Source organism: Somniosus microcephalus, chromosome 2, assembly GCF_052327205.1.
Source record: "Somniosus microcephalus isolate GS21.2 chromosome 2, FLI_Smic_1.0, whole genome shotgun sequence".
Lineage (NCBI taxonomy): Eukaryota > Metazoa > Chordata > Chondrichthyes > Squaliformes > Somniosidae > Somniosus > Somniosus microcephalus.
In genome coordinates this window covers 145,419,681-145,440,707 of record NC_140988.1, presented here as the reverse complement: position 1 = coordinate 145,440,707, position 21,027 = coordinate 145,419,681, and the positions used below count along the sequence as shown (strand labels likewise).

Sequence of the window (21,027 nt, the reverse complement as noted above, 5' to 3'; positions counted from 1 at the left end):
ACAGCATCATGGCTTGCAGATGTCTGAAGAACAAATGGCTCATCACATAGCCTCCTCAGATGAGGAGGCTGAGGAGGAGAGCGACAACGACCAACTTGTAGAGGCACATCAACCAGTGCCAGCAGCATGCGAGCACATTGCTGGCCGGGATGCAAGGCACGCACTCATCCTGTCCAGATTTGCTTAGCCTAGCCAATCAAGCACTTTCGCCTCGCAGCTTCTTACCAGTGCATCAACAATGGACAAGAACCTGCGGTTCCTACCACTCTGACCACCATACTGACAATTGCAAGTCATCCTAAGCCCTCGATGTGGAAGCCCCATTAGCGATATGATACACGCTACAGCTGCAACAGTTGATATCAGAATTTTTAATAACAATAACCAACTGATGGCTTTTCAACATTAAACATAACATTTCACCCAAGTGGCTACCCTTGTGACTACTTGTGCAGTATCTTCCTCTTTTGCATGCTCCTACGTGGTGCTTCCCCTGTCGCTTCAGCAGATGTGGAGGCCCCTTGCTCACTTTCTTGCTGCTCCTGTCTCGACATCTTTGGCGGGTGTCCTCTGGGGTTGCGAACCTGTGAGGGCTTGGCAACAGTCTACTGCTCCTGCGGCTGTGCAAGGGTTGAGACGCCGATCTCAGTTGGGTGGGGACTCTGGTGGGGCTCTGACCGAGGGCTCTGCAGTGGCATGGTCGTGTGAGTGCTTGGAGGGGAGCCCCCACTTCCTTGTTGTATGCCACCAACATCCCTCACATGGGTTAGCCCCACTTCAGAGCTGGCAAGTGGCTTGACAGCACCTTGCTGCAATTCAGGGGGGCCATGAGGACCTGTTTCTGTACTGGAAGTCCTACTGCAGAGGACTTGCCTGAAGGTCTGGTTTGTTTGCTCGAGCTGACCATCGCACCTCGAGATGTCGGTCTATTCTGAACAAATACCATGTTTTCCCTACCCTGGCGACTAAGCGCCTCCATGGATGTAGCCATCCTCTCCTCTACGGTAGCCATCCTTTCCACGGAGGTTGCCACCCTTTCTGTGGTGATGCAATTCATGTGCCAATGCCTCCACAAAGGCTCTGCTCATGTTTGCAATGGACTCCTCCATTCGCTCCACACTCTCGGTGACCCTGGAGACAAAAGCTGCCACAGACTCCTGCACCTCTTCCTGCAGTTCCAGCTCCACTCTTCTTCTGGATGGACCCGGAGGCAGAGGGTTGACATGCAGCTGAGCCGAGCTGGCAGAGCCCTGCACCCTCCGACGAGGACTCTCCACTGCTGTCCCTGTCTCCACCATCTGCTGATGCTCACTTGTGAGCTGTGATACACCAGGTGACAACACTGCACTATCTTGCGAAGGTACCACTGAGGTGTGAGTGTCTGCGCTGGTGCTGGGTGCGCTGAATTCTGCTGACGCTGCACCCTCAGAGGTTGCAGCTTCCTCTGAGGGTCCTGTAGGGGAGTAAAGGAAAGACTCAGATGTGAGGCCAAGGTTACATGCACATTGAATATTGCTGATCATAATGATCCTGATGCTCTAACAGATTAAATTATCAGTGACTCATGCAATGTCAATGAGAGAGATGATAAACTATTCTGTCACCAGCTTGCTCTGATGCATCCGTTTGTCCGTCCCCCACTTGCGCATCCTCCTACACTCCCACAATCTCCAGGGCCGCCTCCTCCCAGGGGGTGAGCTGGGCTACTGAGGGTGGCCCTCCTCCTGTCCTCGCTCTTTCCCACTTATTGTGAGCTCTCTTTTCCTGCAATGAGGGAGACAAGTGGAGTTTGAGTGAGAATGAAGGAGTGAGTATAGAGAATCCATATCATTGATGGCTAGAAGGAGACAAAGAGTGAGGTGGCAAGACCAAGGGCCCTCCCTGTGTGTTGTAAGTTGTTTTCATAGCATCACAGTGATGGGGAGTGTGAGGACTGCACATAGTCGAATAGTTAGGTGAATGTGACCATAGAGAGGGAATGGGCAAGTGTGCAGGGATGTCAGTGTCAAGTGGGATGTGGAGGAAGAGGTTGTCAAAGCTGAGTGCTGGTGAGGAGAGGCAATGGGGATCAGATTGAGGGTGATGGAAAAGTCGTACTCACTTTTCCAGTGCTCAGAAGGTCATGGAAACCTCTTACATAGAAACATAGAAGATAGGAGCAGGAGTAGGCCATTCGGCCCTTCGAGCCTGCTCCGTCATTCAATGAGATCATGGCTGATCATCCAAATTCAGTACCCTGTCCCTGCCTTCTCCCCATATCCCTTGATCCCTTTAGCCTCAAGAAATATATCCAACTCTTTCTTGAATATATTTAATGAACTGGCCTCCACTGCCCTCTGTGGCAGAGAATTCCACAGGTTCACCACTCTCTGGGTGAAGAAATTCCTCCTCATTTCAGTCCTAAATGGCTTACCCCTTATCCTCAGGCTGTGACCCCTGGTTCTGGACTCCCTGGCCATCATAAACATCCTTCCTGCATCTAGTCTGTCCAGGCCTGACAGAATTTTATAGGTTTCGATGAGATCCCCTCTCAATCTTCTAAACTCCAGTGAGTATAAGCCCAATCGACACAATCTCTCCTCATACGTCATTCCTGCCATCCCAGGTATCAGCCTGGTGAATCTTTGCTGCACTCCTTCCATGGCAAGAACGTCCTTCCTCAAGTAAGGCGACCAAAACTGCACACAGTACTCAAGGTGCGGTCTCACCAAGGCCCTGTACAACTGTAGCAAGACATCCTTGTTCCTGTACTCGAACCCTCTTGCTACGAAGGCCAACATACCATTTGCCTTCTTAACCGCCTGCTGCACCTGCATGCTTACCTTCAGCGACTGGTGCACAAGAACACCCAGGTCTCTTTGCACTTCCCCTTCTCCCAATCTATTGCCATTCAAATAATAATCTGCCTTCCTGTTTTTGCCACCAACGTGGATAACCTCACATTTATCCACATTATAGTGCATTTGCCATGTTTCTGCCCAATCACCCAACCTGTCCAGATCATACTGGAGTTTCACGACATCCTCCTCACAGCTTACCCTCCCACCCAGCTTTGTGTCGTCTGCAAATTTGGAGATATTACATCCAATTCCCTCGTCCAGATCATTAATATATATTGTGAACAGCTGGGGTCCTAGGACCGATCCTCCCCACTAGTCACTGCCTGCCACTCGGAAAATGACCCGTTTATTCCAACTCTTTGCTTTCTGTCCGCCAACCAGTTCTCTATCAATACCTTGCCCCCAATCCCATGTGCCTTAATTTTGCACGCTAATCTCTTATGCGGGACCTTATCGAAAGCCTTCTGAAAGTCCAAATACACCATATCCACTGGTTCTCCCTTATCTATTTTACCAGTTACATTCTCAAAAAATTCCAGTAGATTAGTCAAGCATGATTTACCTTTTGTAAATCCATGTTGACTTTGTCCGATCCTGTCACTGCTTACCAAGTGCTCTGCTATTACATCTTTTATAATAGACTCTAGCATTTTCCCCACTACCGATGTCAGGCTTACCGGTCTATAATTCCCCGCTTTTTCTCGACCACCTTTTTTGAATAGTGGGGTAACATTAGCTACCCTCCAATCCATGGGTACTGTTCCAGAGTCTATCGAGTTCTGGAAGATGACCAGTAATGCATCTACTATTTCCAGGGCCACTTCCTTAAGTACCCTGGGATGTAGATTATCAGGCCCTGGGGATTTATCGGCCTTTAGTCCCATCAATTTTCCTAACACCATTTCCCTACAAATGCTGATTTCTTTCAGTTCCACCCTTTCATCAGGCCCTATGTTCCCCGGCATCTCTGGGAGGTTATTTGTGTCCTCCTTTGTGAAGACCAAACCAAAGTATGAATTTAGTTGGTCTGCCATTTCTTTGTTCCCATTATAAATTCCCCTGATTCTGACTGTAAGGGACCTACGCTTGACTTCACCAATCTTTTTCTCTTCACATATCTATAAAAGCTTTTACAGTCAGTTTTTATGTTCCGTGCTAGCTTACTCTCATATTCTATTTTCCCTTTCTTAATTAATCCCTTTGTCGAATCCTAAACTGCTCCCAATCCTCAGGATTATTGCTTTTTCTGGCCAATTTATATGTCGTCTCCTTGGATCTTATGCTATCCCTAATTTCCCTTGTTAGCCACGGTTGAGTCACCTTTTTTGTTTTATTTTTATGCCAAACTGGGATGAACAAATTCTGTAGCTCATCCATTTGGTCTTTGAATGTTTGCCATTGCCTATCCACCGTCAACCCTTTGAGTGCCATTCCCCAATCAATCCTACCCAACTCGCTCCTCAGACCATCGTAGTTTCCTTTATTTAAATTGATGACCCTAGTCTCTGAATCAACTTCCTGCACTGCAGCCAGGTTCTGCGGCACATAGACAGAGTTGACCTCCTGGGCCACTTGCATCCACACAGCTTTCGTCTGCTGGGGAGGCTTCAGGGAAGAGCACCTCCTTATTTCCTCTTGCTCCCTCCACCAGAGCTTGCAGGGTGGCGTCATCGAACCTTGGTGCAGACTTTGGCCTACTGCTGGACATATTGGCTGGAGGAATCATCACAGCAAAGCACATCAGGTTTGCAGCCTGCAGAAGAAGCAAGGCTGCTTTCAGGCCTTAAATCCAACAACACTGATGACTTCATCGGAGGCGACTTTCAGGATGGAAAGACTGAATGGGCCAGGGGTTCCTACACGCTGGAAATCAATTGCCCAATTAGGGGAAAATCGCATATTTTTCCCACATCAAATTGGAGTCGGGTGGCTAACACAAAGCGGCTGACCGGCCCCCAGCCCAAACCAATGGCAAAATCGAGCCCTAAGTGATGGTTCACCAGTGAAAGTCAATGAGGACAGGGGATGGATTTTGTGTGAGACAGGATACTAGACAAAGTTTTGGACAAGTTGGAATTTATGGATAAAAGAGAATGGGAGTTCCGCAAGGAGGACATTAGAATACCTGAGTTTAGAAGTAACAAAGGCATGTATAAGGGTTTCCGCGGTGGAGGGACTCAATTTTGCAGAGATTGAAGTAAGCGATCTTGGTGATACAGCATGTGAGGTTTAAAGATCAGTTCATAGTAATAGTATGCCTAGATTATGAATTGACTGATTCAGACTGAATGAATGGGGAAGGGGATTGACTCAATTGCAAAGTAGTGGAGTTTATGATTAGGACCAAAAGTGATGGCTTTGAGCTTGCCAGTGTTGAGTTGGAGAAAGTTAAAACGCATCCAGGGTTTAGTGTAGGACAACATTCTGAAAGCACACTGGTATTCGAGGGCTTAAGAGAAGTAATAGGGAGGTAGAGTTAAGTGTCATCAGCATATATGTAGAAGTGCATGCCTATGGCTGTTGATGGCAGCAGCAACATATAGATTAAGAAGAGGAAGGAGCTGAGGACAGATCTTTGGGTGATTCTGAGGGTGATTGTACAGGAAAGCAAAGAGAAGCCATTTCTGGAGTTGTATTGGCTGTGTTTGAGTTGATAAGATGGACGTGGGGAGGGGGGTGGGCTAGTGGAGTTGAGGTGTAGGTTGAAATCACTAAGAATTATTATTCACTGGATACAGATGCTAAAGGAGGAAAGAATGCCAAAATATAGGGGGAATGAAATGGCATTAAATTTGGGAGGATCGTAAACGATGAGCTTAGAAAGGTATGAAAGGGTGCAGCATGTTACTAAGGGGATACTATTTCAGAGAGGTACAATAGATTGAATGGGCTCCTGTGCTGTAGAATTCTTTGATTCTGTATGCTATGTATAGGATGAAAAAGGGTGAAGTGTTTGATGGAAGAGAAGGTGCAGGAAGAGTAAGGGGAGACACCAAATGTGACTTGATGAGGGCGGTCACACTATTGCCACGGTAACCAGGGTGAAGTAAATGGTGGAAAGCCTAGTCAGGCAGGAAGGTTTCTATAAGGAGAATGGTGTAATTGCAAGTGAGCCATGTTTCAGTGAATGCATTGACATTGATAGGATCATCAACTAGGAGATCATGAATGAACAAGGGCTTTATTCGCAACAATTCTAGAGGGAAATATGGAGGGGGCAGGGATTGTCGCTCTGCTAAAGGGGAGACTTGATTGAGGTGCATAAAATTATGAGGGGCCTAGATAGAGTGGATAGGAAGGACCTATTTCCCTTGGCAGCGAGGTCAATAACCAGGGGGCATAGATTTAAAGTAATTGGTAGAAGGATTAGAGAGGAGTTGAGAACTTTTTTCACCCAGAGGGTGGTGGGAGTCTGGAATTCACTGCCTGAAAGGGTGGTAGAGACAGAAACTCTCATCATATTTAAAAAGTACTTGGATATGAACTTGAAGTACTGTAACCTACAAGGCTATGGACCAAGAGCTGGAAAGTGGGATTAAGCTGGATATCTCTTTTTTGGCTGGCACAGACACAATGGGTCGAATGACCTCCTTCTGTGCCATAAATATCTATGATTCTGTGGGGGAGAAATTGGGTACTTTGTGCCTCCTGTTAGTGCTTCTGGGGGACGCTACTGGCTTAGCAACCAGGCGCGGCGATAGTACCGATGCCCATGAAATTGAAGTGGAGGTTTGTGGCGGCGGTACCCACTAGCGCCACGCTCTTCTGCAGCCGGAGATCGCAATGTCATCCGGCTGCGTAGCGCCTCTGCTCAGAAATTCACTCTCTCCCCCTGCCTGAGCACCTGCAGTAGGATGAGCACTGGAGGAGCGCTATATCAAGGTGTCAATATCCGGTTTATTTTTAGTCGGCAAAGTCTGCTGCCTTGTCAGTTTGACATGGGCAAACTGGCGCTTTGAGCGATTTCAGTGTTTATCAGTTGAATAATTTTTCTGAAGCAGAAGACTCCTTCACTTTCATTTAGGTAAGATTTGAAAGTGCGACATTTCCATACCTCAATGGGGGCTGTAATGGCAATGGACCTCGCACTCCAGTGTCAATGTTGAAGGCAGAGAGAGAGATTGCAAAATGTGGCCAGAGGGAGGAGGGCCAACAGGGGGCCTTGCTCTCCCAGGGTATTCTGGCAGTGATACGCTTATCAATTACTTCATAAAAGGTGATGAGTCGAAGAAGAGATGATGAGTCGAAAGAAGAGATGAATAAGGCTTTTATTAGCTAAGAAGAGACCATGCTTCTTCGTGAGTGACTGAACAAGTCTGAACGAAACCCACACAGTGGTGGGTGGAGTCAGCTGAGGCATGCCTCCATACACAGCGCCACCCAGAGGTGGCAATATACAATACAGTGGTTTACCACATTCACCCCTTGTTTAATGTGAAGTCCGGCGGGGTGAAGGGTACTACAAGTTAAGTCTATCAGGAGGCCTTGTCTGACGTCCTGATCGTCGTGGTGGCGGCGGTGGTGTTGCAGCATCCGACGTCGGGTCTGGTGTCTGGGTGGTTGGCGAAGATTCCTGGGGCTTTGGCATGCCGTCTGCAGGGGTTGGGTTGGGAGGGGTGGTGGGGGATAACAGTGGTAAGGGGGATAACGGTGGTAAGGGGGATAACGGTGGTAATTCAGGGGTACCCGAGGGTGCGAGATCTCGTATGGAGACCGTGTCCTCCCGCCCGTCTGGGTATGTCACCCAGGCATACTGGGGGTTGGCGTGTAGGAGGTGCACCCGCTCGACCAGGGGGTCCGTTTTATGCGTCCTCACGTGCCTCCGCAGTAGGACGGGCCCAGGAGAAGTCAACCATGCCGGTAGCGAGGTTCCCGATGTAGACTTCCGGGGGAAAACGAACATTTTCTCATGAGGGGTCGCATTAGTGGCAGTACAAAGCAGTGACCGAATGGAGTGAAGCGCTGCAGGGAGGACCTCCTGCCAGCGGGAGGTCGGAAGGCCCTTAGATTTTAGTGCTAAGAGGACTGCCTTCCAAACCGTCGCGTTCTCCCTTTCCACCTGGCCGTTCCCCGGGGGTTGTAACTGGTGGTCCTGCTCGTGGCGATACCTCTTGTTAGCAGGTACTGCCGAAGTTCGTCGCTCATGAACGATGAGCCCCTGTCGCTATGTATATAGCTGGGGAACCCGAACAGAGCGAAGATGTCATTCAGACACTTGATGACCGTGGTACTGGTCATGTCTGGGCAAGGGATGGCAAAGGGGAAACGGGAGTACTCATCAACTATGTTGAGGAAGTACACATTGCGGTCAGCGGAGGGGAGGGGCCCTTTAAAATCGACGCTCAGGCGTTCGAAGGGGCGGGTGGCCTTGATCAGGCTTGCTCTGTCCGGCCTATAGAAGTGCGGTTTGCACTCGGCGCAGATTTGGCAGCTCTTGGTCATGGTCCTGACCTCCTCGATGGAGTAGGGCAGGTTACGGGATTTGATAAAATGGAAAAACCTGGTGACCCCCGGGTGGCAGAGGTCATTGTGGAGGGACTGCAGCCTATCACTCTGCGCGTTGGCGCATGTACCACGTGATAGGGCATCTGGGGGCTCATTGAGTTTCCCTGGCCGATACAAGATATCATAATTGTAGGTGGAGAGTTCGATTCTCCACCTCAAGATCTTGTCGTTCTTGATTTTACCCCTCTGCTTATTATTAAACATAAAAGCTACTGAACGCTGGTCAGTGAGCAGGGTAAATCGTTTCCCGGCCAGGTAATGCCTCCAGTGACGCACCGCTTCTACAATAGCCTGGGCCTCCTTTTTGACGGAGGAGTGTCTCGTCTCGGGGCCCTGGAGGGTCCTTGAGAAAAAGGCCACGGGTCTGCCCGCCTGGTTAAGGGTCGCGGCTAGGGCGAAGTTGGAGGCATCGCTCTCCACTTGGAAGGGGATGGACTCATCCACCGCGTGCATTGCGGCCTTCGCGATATCGTTCTTGATAAGAGTGAAGGCTGCACACGCCTCTGGTGTCAGGGGGAAGGAGGTGGCTTTGATGAGGGGCCTGGCTTTGTCTGCATAGAGGGGCACCCACTGGGCGTAGTAGGAGAAAAACCCCAGGCATCTCTTCAGTGCTTTTTGGCAGTGGGGAAGGGGTAGCTCCATTAGGGGGCGCATTCTGTCGGGGTCGGGCCCGATGACTCCGTTCTCCACCACGCAGCCGAGGATGGCCAGGCGCTTGGTGTGAAACATACATTTTTCCTTATTGTACGTTAGGTTCAGCCGTTGGGCCGTACGGAGGAAATTTGCTAGATTAACGTCGTGGTCCTGCTGGTCGTGGCCGCAGATGGTGACGTTATCCAAATAGGGGAAGGTTGCCCGCAGCGCGTTCTGGTCAACCATTCGGTCCATCTCCCTTTGGAAGACCGAAACCCCGTTGGTGACGCCGAAGGGGACCCTAAGGAAGTGGTAGAGGCGGCCGTTTGCCTCGAAGGCAGCATACTGGCGGTCCTCATGGCGGATGGGCAGCTGGTGGTACGCTGACTTAAGGTCGATGGTGGAGAATACTTTGTATTGCGCAATCTGATTGACCATATCAGATATGCGAGGGAGGGGGTACGCGTCCAGCTGGGTGTACCGGTTTATGGTTTGGCTGTAGTCGATTACCATGCGGCGTTTTGCAGTGGTTTTAACGACTACAACCTGGGCTCGCCAGGGGCTAGTGCTACCTTCGATAATGCCCTCCTTCAAGAGCCGCTCCACCTCAGAGCTGATAAAAGCTCTGTCCCCGGCACTGTACCGCCTGCTTTTGGTAGCGATGGGTTTACAGTCGCGGGTGAGGTTAGCGAACAGGGGAGGGGGGGGACTTTTAATGTGGAAAGGCTGCAGGTGGTTTGCAGCGGGCGATTTAAAAGTTGTTGGTTGCAGACTGTGAGTGGGGGGAGGGGTCCACCGTATGCTAGTGTGACACTCTTAAGGTGGCACTGAAAATCCAACCCTAGCAGGACGGCAGCGCAAAGACTGGGCAGGACTAGCAGTTTAAATTTTTGATATTCAGTGCCCCCTACTGACAGGGTCACCACACAGTAGCCGCTGATGTCCATTGACTGGGACTTGGACGCCATAGAAATGCGATGGTGCGTTGGCAGAATCGTGAGGGAGTGGCTACGTACCGTGTCGGGGTGGACGAAACTCTCTGTGCTCCCGCTGTCGATCAGGCAACTGGTGGCGCGGCCGTTTACCGCGATATCCATCATGGAGCTGGATAGATGGTGAGGGTGGCCTTGATCCAGCGTCACGGAGGCCAGTATGTGGCTTAGTGAGTCACTATAGTCATCCGCCGAGACGGTGGTCGGTTCCGGTGACGAAATGGCGGTTGAGTGCGTTGGATACGATGGCGGCGGATGCCATGCGGCCGGGGGTACACAAAATGGCGGATAAGATGGCTGCTCCCACGGCCCGCACGCTGCGCTGCTGGCTGGCTTCCCCTTGCAGGCGTTAGCGTAATGGCCTTTCTTCCCGCAGCCCGAGCAGGTAGCTGTCTTAGCTGGGCAGTGCGCTCTGGGATGTTTTAACTGGCCACAGAAATAGCATTTTTGGGCCTGGTTACTGGGCATCGAAGCAGTTCTTACTGGAGGCTGCTGTCTCGGTTGGGTCGCTGCAGCGGTTGGTGCCGGGGGCGGCGGTCCCGTGTCCCACGGTTTCGATTGCCATGTCTCGGCGCCGTTACGGGGGTATGCCTCGAGGTTTCGGTGGGCCTCCTCTAACGAGAGCGCAAGGGCAATGGCCGTCTTCAGGTCGGGTTCCTTGCTTTCTAGCAGTCTCTGCCGGGTGTGGTCTGACTGGAGGCCCCTGACGAAGGCATCACAGGCGAGTCCCTGCGCGTGCTCCACAGCCGTTACCGCTTTACAATCGCAGTCTCTGCAGAGTGCCAGTAGCGCCCGTGCAAATGCCCCTACCGATTCTCCCGGTTGCTGCCTGCGGGATCCCAAGAGGTGTCGGGCGTAAATTGTGTTCACTGGGCGCGTATATTGCCCTTTTAGTAGCTCGAGGGCCGCCACGTACGTATTAGAGTCCCGGATTAGCATATATACTTGATGGCTCACCTGGGCGGTCAAAATTTTCAGTTTGTGATCCTCCTCTGTAACCTGTGAGATTGCGAGGAAGGATTCAAAGCAGCTCAGCCAGTGTTCAAACTTGGCTGATGCACCCACATCTTGAGGGTCGAGGTCCAGGCGTGGTGGTCTGAGGGCTCTCAGCAATGTCTGCTGTATCCGTTGCTGTTGTTGCTCCTCAGGTGTCGCCATTTAACTTTTAGCTAATAAAATTGATACGCTTATCAATTACTTCATAAAAGGTGATGAGTCGAAGAAGAGATGATGAGTCGAAAGAAGAGATGAATAAGGCTTTTATTAGCTAAGAAGAGACCATGCTTCTTCGTGAGTGACTGAACAAGTCTGAACGAAACCCACACAGTGGTGGGTGGAGTCAGCTGAGGCATGCCTCCATACACAGCGCCACCCAGAGGTGGCAATATACAATACAGTGGTTTACCACAGGCAGCATGTCTCCTTCATCAATCTCACTGAGGAGCAGTGCCTTAGAAGGCTCCGCTTCACCAAGGACGTGGTCACAGAGCTCTGCCACCTCCTGCAGCCAGACCTCCAGCCTCACAGCAGGAGCACCATGGCGCTCTCAGTGGCAGTCAAGGTCGCCGTTGCCTTCAATTTCTATGCCAGCAGATCCTTCTAGTGTGCAACAGGAGATATAGCGAACATCTCGCAGTTCGCCCTCCATTGCTGTATCCACGAGGTCACAGATGCTCTCTACAGAAGAAGGGACTACATTTCCTTCCCCATGACTAGAGAGAAGCAGCGCAAGTGTGCATGTGGCTTTGCCAGGATAGCGGGATTTCCCCATGGTGCAGGGCACCATTGGCTGCACCTACATCACTCTGTGGGCACCCCGTAGCAAGCCTGAGGTATTCCTTAACCGCAAAGGCTACCACTCACTTAATGTGCAGTTGGTGTGTGACCACACATAGTCAATCCTGACCGTCAGTGTCCACTATCCTGGCAGCAGCCATGATGCCTTCATCCTGCGCCAGACCGGTGTGCCAGCTCTGTTCCAGCCACCACATCAAGCAAACGGATGGCTGCTGGGAGACGAGGGCTATCCGCTCTCCACCTGGCTTATGACTCCCCTCCACAACCCCAACACTCCTGCCCAGCACTCCTATAAGAGCCGTGCTGCCACCAGGAACTTCATTACGGAGACCATTGGGGTGCTCAAGCAATGGTTCCACTGCCTTGATCGCTCGGGAGGAGCCCTCCAGTACTCGGCTGAGCGGGTGTCCCTTTTCATCGTGGTCTGCTGCATGCGCCACTGCTTTGGCTATCATGAGGGCCCAGCCATTGCCACCAGGCATAGCCGCACCACCTCAGGAGGAGGACAAGGAGGAGCAGGAGCACGAATATCAGTGACTGAGGAGGCCGCCACTCAATCGGCCTTGTGGAAGGGCGGTCCGTGACCGCCTCATCAGACTTTGGTTCCAATGAAGTGGAGGCCACTTCCCGGTTGCTCAGTACGTCCCCATCATTCCATACCACAACCCAAAGCTGAAATGAGACACAGCCCCAAATCTGCAACATTCCAATAATAAATTTATCCAAATTCAGCAACCACATATATACAGCCACAATATTAACTAATCACCCTTGTGCAAACCCTTACTTCCCCTCTTTACAGTCCCCTTTCCCTAATCTACTGCTTCTACATAGTGTCTCCCCAGCAGGGCTGGTGGAAGGCTGCTGAGTGTCGGTACCAGAGACTACAGATGGCCTTGCAGGGCGCTCTCATCCAGCTCTGTGCCTGGAAGGCCCGGCTGTACTATGTGCCACCTTAGGATGGGCGGCGGCAGCCTGGGCTGGTTGGATGATGGGCAGCGACAAGTACAACGGCAAAGTGGCAGTGGCGGAATCAGGAATGCTGTCATACTGAGAGGACAGCAGGATCCTACTCTACTGACCCACTCCCACTCCCCCAGGGCAGCACCTCAGCATCCCTACCAATCTGCTGGAGCACAGATTGCTGGCCTTCTGCGACACCGTGAGATCCCCGGTGGACTGTGGTTGATCCAGCGATGATGGCAGCAGTCAGAGCTTGCGCGGCATCAAGCTGAGACTGCATGAGATCAGTCTGACACTTGATGCCACCAACCATTGCCTGCATTACAGCACTAAGACGTTGCATCGCTTCCGCCTGTGCTGCAATGGAAGCTGCCACATCACCCATGACACACATCATGAGGTCTGGATCCACACGGTCTCTGGGAGTTCACCATCCTCTGCAGAGTGGAAATGATGGGCTCCATGGTGTGCGCAGAGCTCTTTGCAATGTTGGAGGTGGACTCCTCCATGCTCCTTGCCATTGCCGTGAGGCTCTCTGGCACATTTGCCATTGCACCTATCATCTCCGTCTGCATGGCCATCATCCTTCTTGTGAACGCCTCCCCATCGAGGTCCTCATTTGAGTCCTGTGCCGCATAACTCGCGCACGAACTCGCCCTCCGGGGAGCTACCCTTTCCCCCTGGCCTTGCTGCAGCCCGCTCGTCCCCGGTGCATCACCCAGTACAGACTCCTCTACTAAACTTGCCTCTAAAGATCGTGTAGTCCCAGTATCTGAGGTACTGCCTGCGGGTGAGAGATGCAGTGACGCAGTGCCTTGCTCCTCCTCCTCCTTTTCTCCTTCCTCACTCTCGGTGGGAGGCTCAGGGATAGGCTGGTCATCTGGTTGCTGATTCTCTGAAAGCATAAAGTCACAAGACTCGCGTTAAGTTGAGGGAAGGGAGCAAGGAATGCAGACAGTATCAGGAGCTGGAAATTGGGAAAGGCTTGTGGTGTGAGGGGGAAGTGGGATGAGAGAAGGAGAGGGGATGAACATACCGCTGTTGCCCCCAAGGGGGAGGGGGTTGACGTTACTGACTGCCACGCCGCCCTCCACCTATTGCCGAATGAATCACGGTACTTGCTCCTCCAGGTCTGAAAGCTGCTGGAGCTGCGCATCACCCCTGCCTGTTCTCTGCTGCTCCCTCCTGTTGTGAGCCATCTTGGCCTGCAAGAGAAACAAATGTGTGTGAGTCAGAGTCCAACTATGTGTTTGGGATATATGCCTGCCATAGTTGAATAGCTGTGATTGTAGGCAAGGCGTAAGATGTGGATGTGAGTTTGAATAGATCCAGATGTTTGGTGGGTGAGTGGTGGTTTGTGCAGTGTACAGACTGAGGTTCAGATGCTGGTATGACGGATCTATTGAAGCATGTACTCACTTTGACCACCTGAGTGAGGTCGTTGAATTTCTTCTGGCACTGTCAGGCTGCGTATGACCACACTAGTGGCTGAGACCTCCTGGGGCAATGGCCTCCTTCCAGTATCTGGGAACAGCACTGCACTCCAGTCACCAATGCCTCATCCGTGAAACGACGAACTCTCTCCCTGGGAGTGGGATCAGCCATCATGATCAGGGGATTGCGTTCCTTGCAGGTAGCCTTCACAGCCAGCAATGCGGATAATGAGGACCTGCACAATGATGCAACCTCCCCTTTCAGAGCTGGAAGGGGCCAGTGTGAAGGATCATTCCCGATTGCATAGCACCTGAAATTCATTATCGCTCTGGTGGTAGCACCCCTGGAGCGCCCTGCGTAGGTCACTAGCGCTTGATTTACTGCTACAGCTCTTTCCAGGAGCGCGAAAAGCCAATTTACGGAAACCTCCGACTCATTAGCGCCTGGCGCTAATTTTTCACGATTTCAAAATTTAGCACCCCAGACGGGGCGATACCGAATTTCTCCCCCGATGTTTCTATTCTATGCTGTTGTGATTGGAGTGGGCAGGAATTGATGTGGTGAGCATGATGGGGAAGAAGTTGGAGGAATTGATGCCTGAAAAACATTTCACCAAGATGATTGCATAGAACTGAGGTTGAGACCAGTTAAGTGCTGCTCTGGGGCATTCAGCACTGACTGTCATGATGATCTTCATACAGAGGGAAGCCTTAGGCTCATTGAAGGACTTGGGATGACAGAGGGATAAAAGATAGGATGGATAGGAGGAGAGGTTGAGGGAGGCATGGAGCTGGAAAAGGGGGAAGGGTAAATATCATAGCTGGATGAGAAAAAGAGGAGGACAACGAGATTTTTGCATGTCCAAAGCAGGAAAGAAAAGTGATGGCCTAGGTTCAGAGTGATGCCCAAGATGTACACGAGAACACTGAAGGAAGCTCAGTTACATAAGGATGAGAGAAGAATAGGTGGGAGGAAGGTCTTGGAGAATGGAGCAGAGGTGTAAATCGGTCTGAAAAGAGAAAACTGAGGGCCAAGACACAGCAGTGCAATGAAGACCAGTTGTAGGCAAGTGGAAGTAGCTAGAGTAATCCGTTACCAGCTGTAACAAGAGATCTACTTACAAGCCAGGAGTTGTTGGGGGAGCAGGGGTCAGCTAGTCGGCAGATTAAGCAAAGCTGTGTACAATCCTGACCAATAGCCCTATTATGGGAGTCGGTTGACACCTGAGGGAGCAGTGTTTGGAATGGAAGTGAAATTCAATGCTTCTATGAAAGCTATCAAGCGTACTCTCTATTTTAAATGTAGGCTCAGTTTGGTATGCTAGCCTTCATCTCTATGGGTCAGGGTTTGGAATTCCACTGTTATCGCTTAGTGAGAGGTTCACTCTAGGGTGCAGTTTGCAGAATCCATCTCTTGAGCAATATGTTGTCATTTTGGCCCAAAATTTGCCATTGTAATGACGGCGAAACTGTCAGCGTTCACCGTTATTACAATGGTGAATCTGACGGCAACTTCTGGAGTATGTACTTGTACAGTTAATCGTGGAAATCCAGAAGTTGCTGTCAGCCATGCCCTACACTTCCACAGGGCACGCTGTTAAACTCCCTGGAGCCGGCAATCAATTAAAATGACTGAATTGACAACAACTTCCTCTTTTACGCTGGAATATCGCTGTTAAAATCCCCCGAGAAAGTTTAGCCTTCTTGAATGAGGTGTAACTGGGTTTTTAACGGCGCATTGAGCCATCCTTACTGCAGAACAACTATTTTGGCCCTGAAAAACTAATTTTATATTTGTGGAAGGTCAATTTTTTTCCATTTGATAAAAATTCCATGGCTTTTAATATAAATTTTTTTTAAGTTTGATATTTTCAACTTTTACCTTCATCCCATGTGTATGTCCCAATCTTTATTTTGCTCTCTGTAAATGATTAAAAGGTGAAGGATTTGACTTCCTGGCTTGCTGTCTGTAAGAATTCTTCAATGTGATTGGCTGCTTAGCCAGCTTGCTGACCTCACTGTTGCTGGATGCTGGAAATTCCCTAGACTTGGCGTCAGATTCTAATTAAAGTCGGGAGAGGTGAAATCGTGCCACAGCGATCGCTAGATCTTTGTGGCCAGCTTTCTTCAAGGTCAGCGGCGAGCACCATCACTTCACCACTGACTGCAAAATCTGGGCCATTATTTTAATGGCAGGTGCAAATCTCTACATTGCAAAAATCAAGCTGAGATAAGCCATCATTAATCCCCCTGTTTGGCATTTACATAATCAAGAATCTGATTTCCTCTCCCAGCCCCCAAACAATATCCTTAGTGAATCTTATGGTTCCGAGTCATTGGCAGAATTTTGTGCTGTGAACATTTACAATCAGTTGCATGCCATGAGAATGTTCTTGAAGTTCAAATTTACTAATAGTTTCGTAATGTAATTGTGATATGGAACTCGGATGTTTATTTGAGGAAGCTCTGTTTCCTTCACCTCTTGGGTACACTGGAAAGCATGAAAAACATTCACATTATACTAGATTTAACATTTTTGTCAGCAGTAGATTGACCAATGATCTCATAAATTTAAAAGGGTAAAAGTAATCAAAAAGTTAAGCAACTTATTTGAACTGCTTTTTTAAAATTAAATTATTTTTGTTTTTAAAAGCTGGAACTTGTTGCAGATTCCCCGAGTCACGTCTTCCCTGTTAATGGTGGATTTCAGGCTTTGAAGGGGATAATTGATTTGGTGAGTATCATTTGGTCTCTTATTGTTAGTACAGTGACTTTATAATAACCAGGATCAAATGTGCTAGTTGATAAAGGTCTAAAAGAATTATGTTTAGCAATTGATTTGAGAAATAAAAAATGCTGTTTGTTATTGCGTATATAGATTGCTTCTAAGAATGAAAACAAATTGGAAACAAAATGTGTTATATACCCGCTATTGATGATAATGAACAGCAATATGGCCATGATTTTGGCATAAAATCATTAATGTTTTGTAACAAAAATCTGTCAATTCTACCATGTGTACCCATACAATTTTGTTATTATATGACTGGAATTGGATTGAATTGCATTTAAATCTGTACGGTTCAGTAGAAGCTGTGTGGAAAAACTAATAACGTACAAGTGCAAGCTAGGAATAGGAGTACAGAAGAATATGAAAGGAAATGTCTGATGAGATTGCTGATTTTGTGAATGAATTACTCTTGCCTTGCCTGTACCTATCTGCTCCTTCATCGCCACTGTGCCACCATTCCTTCTTGATTGCATGGTCGGAAAGTTAGGGAACACTACTGTATAGGGATATCGGCCTGGAATTTCCTCGGAGCTGCTCCTGCACCATCACCATAACTTTGCTGAATGTGTGTTGGAAACCCCTTTTTACTTGCGTAAAGATGGTTGTGGTGGTTGGAGGTCAATCATCACAGCCCCAGGACATTGCTGCAGGAGTTCCTCAGGGCAGTGTCCTAGGCCCAACCATCTTCAGCTGCTTCATCAATGACCTTCCCTTCATCATAAGGCCAGAAGTGGGGATATTCGCTGATGATTGCACAGTGTTCAGTGCCATTCGCAACTCCTCAGATAATGAAGCAGTCCATGCTCGCATGCCTGGTCAAAGTTCAGGCTTGGGCTGATAAGTGGCAGGTAATATTCGCGCCACACAAGTGCCAGGCAATGACTATCTCCAACAAGTGAGCATCTAACCACCGCCCCTTGGCATTCAATGACATTACCATCGGCAAATCCCCACCATCAATATCCTGTGGGTCACCATTGACCAGAAACTTAACTGGACCAGCCATATAAATACTGTGGCAACAAGAGCAGGTCAGAGGCTAGGTGTTCTGCGACGAGTGTCTCTCCTCCTGTTTTCCCCAAAGCCTTTCCACCACCTGCAAGGCACAAGTCAGGAGTGTGATGGAATACCCTCCACTTGCCTGGATGAGTTGAACTCCAACAACACTCAAGAAGCTCGACACTATCCAAGACAAAGCAGCCCGCTTGATTGGCACCCCATCCACCACCTTAAACATTCACTCCCTCCACCACTGGCGTACCATTGCTGCAGTGTGTACCATCTACAAGATGCACTGCAGCAACTCGCCAAGGCTTCTTCGGCAGCACCTCCCAAACCCACGTCCTCTACCACCTAGAAGGACAAGGGCAGCAGGCGCATGGGAACACCACCCCTTGCAAGATCCCCTCCAAGTCACGCACCATCCTGACTTGGATGTATATCGCCATTCCTTCATCGTCGCTGGGTCAAAATCCTGGAACTCACTACCTAACAGCACTGTGTGGGAGCACCTTCACCACATGGACTGCAGAAGCTCAAGAAGGCGGCTCACCACCACCATCTCAAGGGCAACTAGGGATGGGCAATAAATGCTGGCCTTGCCAGCGACACCCACATCCCATGAACGAATAAAAAAACCCGTATCATCTGGCCATCTCATCAGCCTTGCCACTATGGAAAAGTATTTACCACCTTCACTATTGCAGAAAATACATAAATAGCACTGATTCTGTAGTCCATGTCTTACGGTGAAAGTGAGACCAAGAGAGAACGGGTGTAGATTGAACAACACTTGCTAACGGTGCTTGAGGTTGAAGTTAGGTAAGCAGTGGCTTTTGTTATATTACATGATTTGAAGCTGACAGGAGGGGAGAGAATTTAAGATGGAGTTGTTACATAGTGAGTGGAAGATGCCTCAGGTGGAGGCATAACCCTCGCAATGGTGTGAAAAGTAGGTTGTGGAATATCAGGATAGTGAACTTTCTAAAGTTGTACTTCGAAACAGCTGTACTGTTGTAACTTAGGAAATGCCGCAGCTAATTTGCACACAGCAAGGTCCCACAAACAACAATATAATAATGACCAGTTTATCTGTTTTAGTGATGTTTGGTTGAGGGATAAATATTGACCAGGATATCGGGGCGAACTGCCCACCTGAGAGAGCAGACGGGGTCTCGGTTTTACGTCTCGTCTCAAAGACGGATCTGACGATAAAAGGTATCAGATTGAGCAGAGAGCTCTCTGGTTTTGTAGAATCCTTTGAGACATTTCCTGCTCTTCTTCTTCCTTGCTTCTAGCTCCTGTGACGAGAAAATGACAAAAGGAATGCATTAGTGTTGATTTTAACTTTCGGTGGTGGTGGGAAAACGGTTTGTCGCAGATCTGGTGTATGAGGTTAAGCTTCTATTTTTTTTCCAGATTAAGATCATAAAGGTGGCTCCTTTGGTTTGACAGCAGCTAACTGAAAGCCACAAGAATCTTTGGCCTTGAAATTGGATATGGCCATGTTAAGGCCCGATGATGTTAAGCTGCGCCACCTCAAAATGGTCTAGGTAGCAGGCAAAATTCGTGCTCAGTCCTCATTAACGTGATTATAGTCTTGATTTCAGTGCTAAAACTGCTGCTCATTGGGTTAACGCTCAACAGGTGGGCCAGTATTGGGTCCAATCTAATTCCCAGTCATGTTTGCCACAGGCTTTATTCAGTACTTAAAGGGGTGGTGTATTGATACTACAGCACCTTATTGTGAAGCCACTCAACTGCAGCTGCAAGAAGAAGGTAGTGTAAACCCATGGTGGAGCGTCAGCAAAGGGAGAGAGTCCGCAGATTTTCCAATGCGGCTCTTGAAGTACTGGTCCTGGCCGCGGAAAGGAGGCGGTCTGTCCTCTTCCCACACACTGGCAGGAAGCCCTCGCCACATACCTCGTGACCGCTTTGGCAGGAGATAGCCGCCCATGTCACGACCAGCACTGTGGTGCCAAGGTCGGCCATCCAGTGCCGAAAGAAGTTTAATGACCTCACACGGCATGTCAGCGTGAGTGAAGGCTTCAGCAAATGCCATATCCCACCATCTGCACCACAAGCCTCACACACTGCTCAATGCACCACACCCCAATCACTCACCTACCAACAATCTCTACCTATCGCCATTCACGCCTCACAATAGGAGCTTCACTTCACCCCCACAACCTTACCACTGCTGCAACACTCACACCCACAACTTGCGCACACTGACAGCTATTCAACTATGGCAGATACGTCATCCAAACACATTGCACCACACTCACTCACTCACTTCTCTTTCTCTTGTAAACCAAACTCGTGCATAATCGGAGGGAGCAGTGGCAGACAGGCACGATCTCGGCCAGCTGAAGGAGAGAATGCTGGAGATCATTGGATGGCAGACCATAGAGGCCGTGGCAACCGATGAGGTTGAACCCCTTGGGCACAACAACGGTCTGCTCATTCCTAATCCTTCTTCTCACATCCCACTTCCCCCTCATCCCACAATCTCTTCTCACTTTCAAGCTGCTGATGCTGTATGCATGCATATTTTGCTTCCCACCCACCCCACCATAACCCGACTGGCGCTTTATGCTTTCAGGGTAGCACGGTGGCATAGTGGTTAGCACTGTTGCCTCACAGCGCCAGGGACCCGGGTTCAAATCCGGCCTCGGGTGACTGTCTGTCTGTGTGGAGTTTGCACATTCTCCCCGTTATTTCCTCCGGGTGCTCCGGTTTCCTCCCACAGTCCAAAGATGTGCGGGTTAGGTTGATTGGCCATGATAAAAATTGACCCTTAGTGTTAGGGGGGATTAAATACGTGGGGTTACGGGGATAGGGCTTGGGTGGGATGGCTGTCGGTGTAGGGACCGGGTGCTAGGGTTTGGATGATCAGCCATGATCTCGTTGAATGGCGGAGCAGGCTCGAAGGGCCGAATGGCCTACTCCTGCTCCTATCTTCTATGTTTCTATAATCAAGAACAAGCATCTGAGCAGCCTGTCCCCGAGGTGATGCACGAAATCGAGGGGGGAGAAGAAGACGACACAGCATCACTGCATCTGTCACTCGC

The 21,027-nt window shown here is 49.6% G+C and overlaps 1 protein-coding gene across 3 annotated transcripts in view; it reads left to right on the top strand.

Moving 5' to 3' along the window:
• Nucleotides 1-21,027, top strand: part of antxr2a (ANTXR cell adhesion molecule 2a) — a 345,806-nt gene that overhangs the window by 51,542 nt on the left and 273,237 nt on the right. For all 3 annotated transcript variants that reach the window (XM_085963379.1, XM_085963363.1, XM_085963372.1), the window contains one exon: nt 16,817-16,897. In XM_085963379.1, the coding sequence (XP_085819505.1) occupies nt 16,817-16,897 (81 nt within the window). The remainder of the gene's footprint in view (nt 1-16,816; nt 16,898-21,027) is intronic.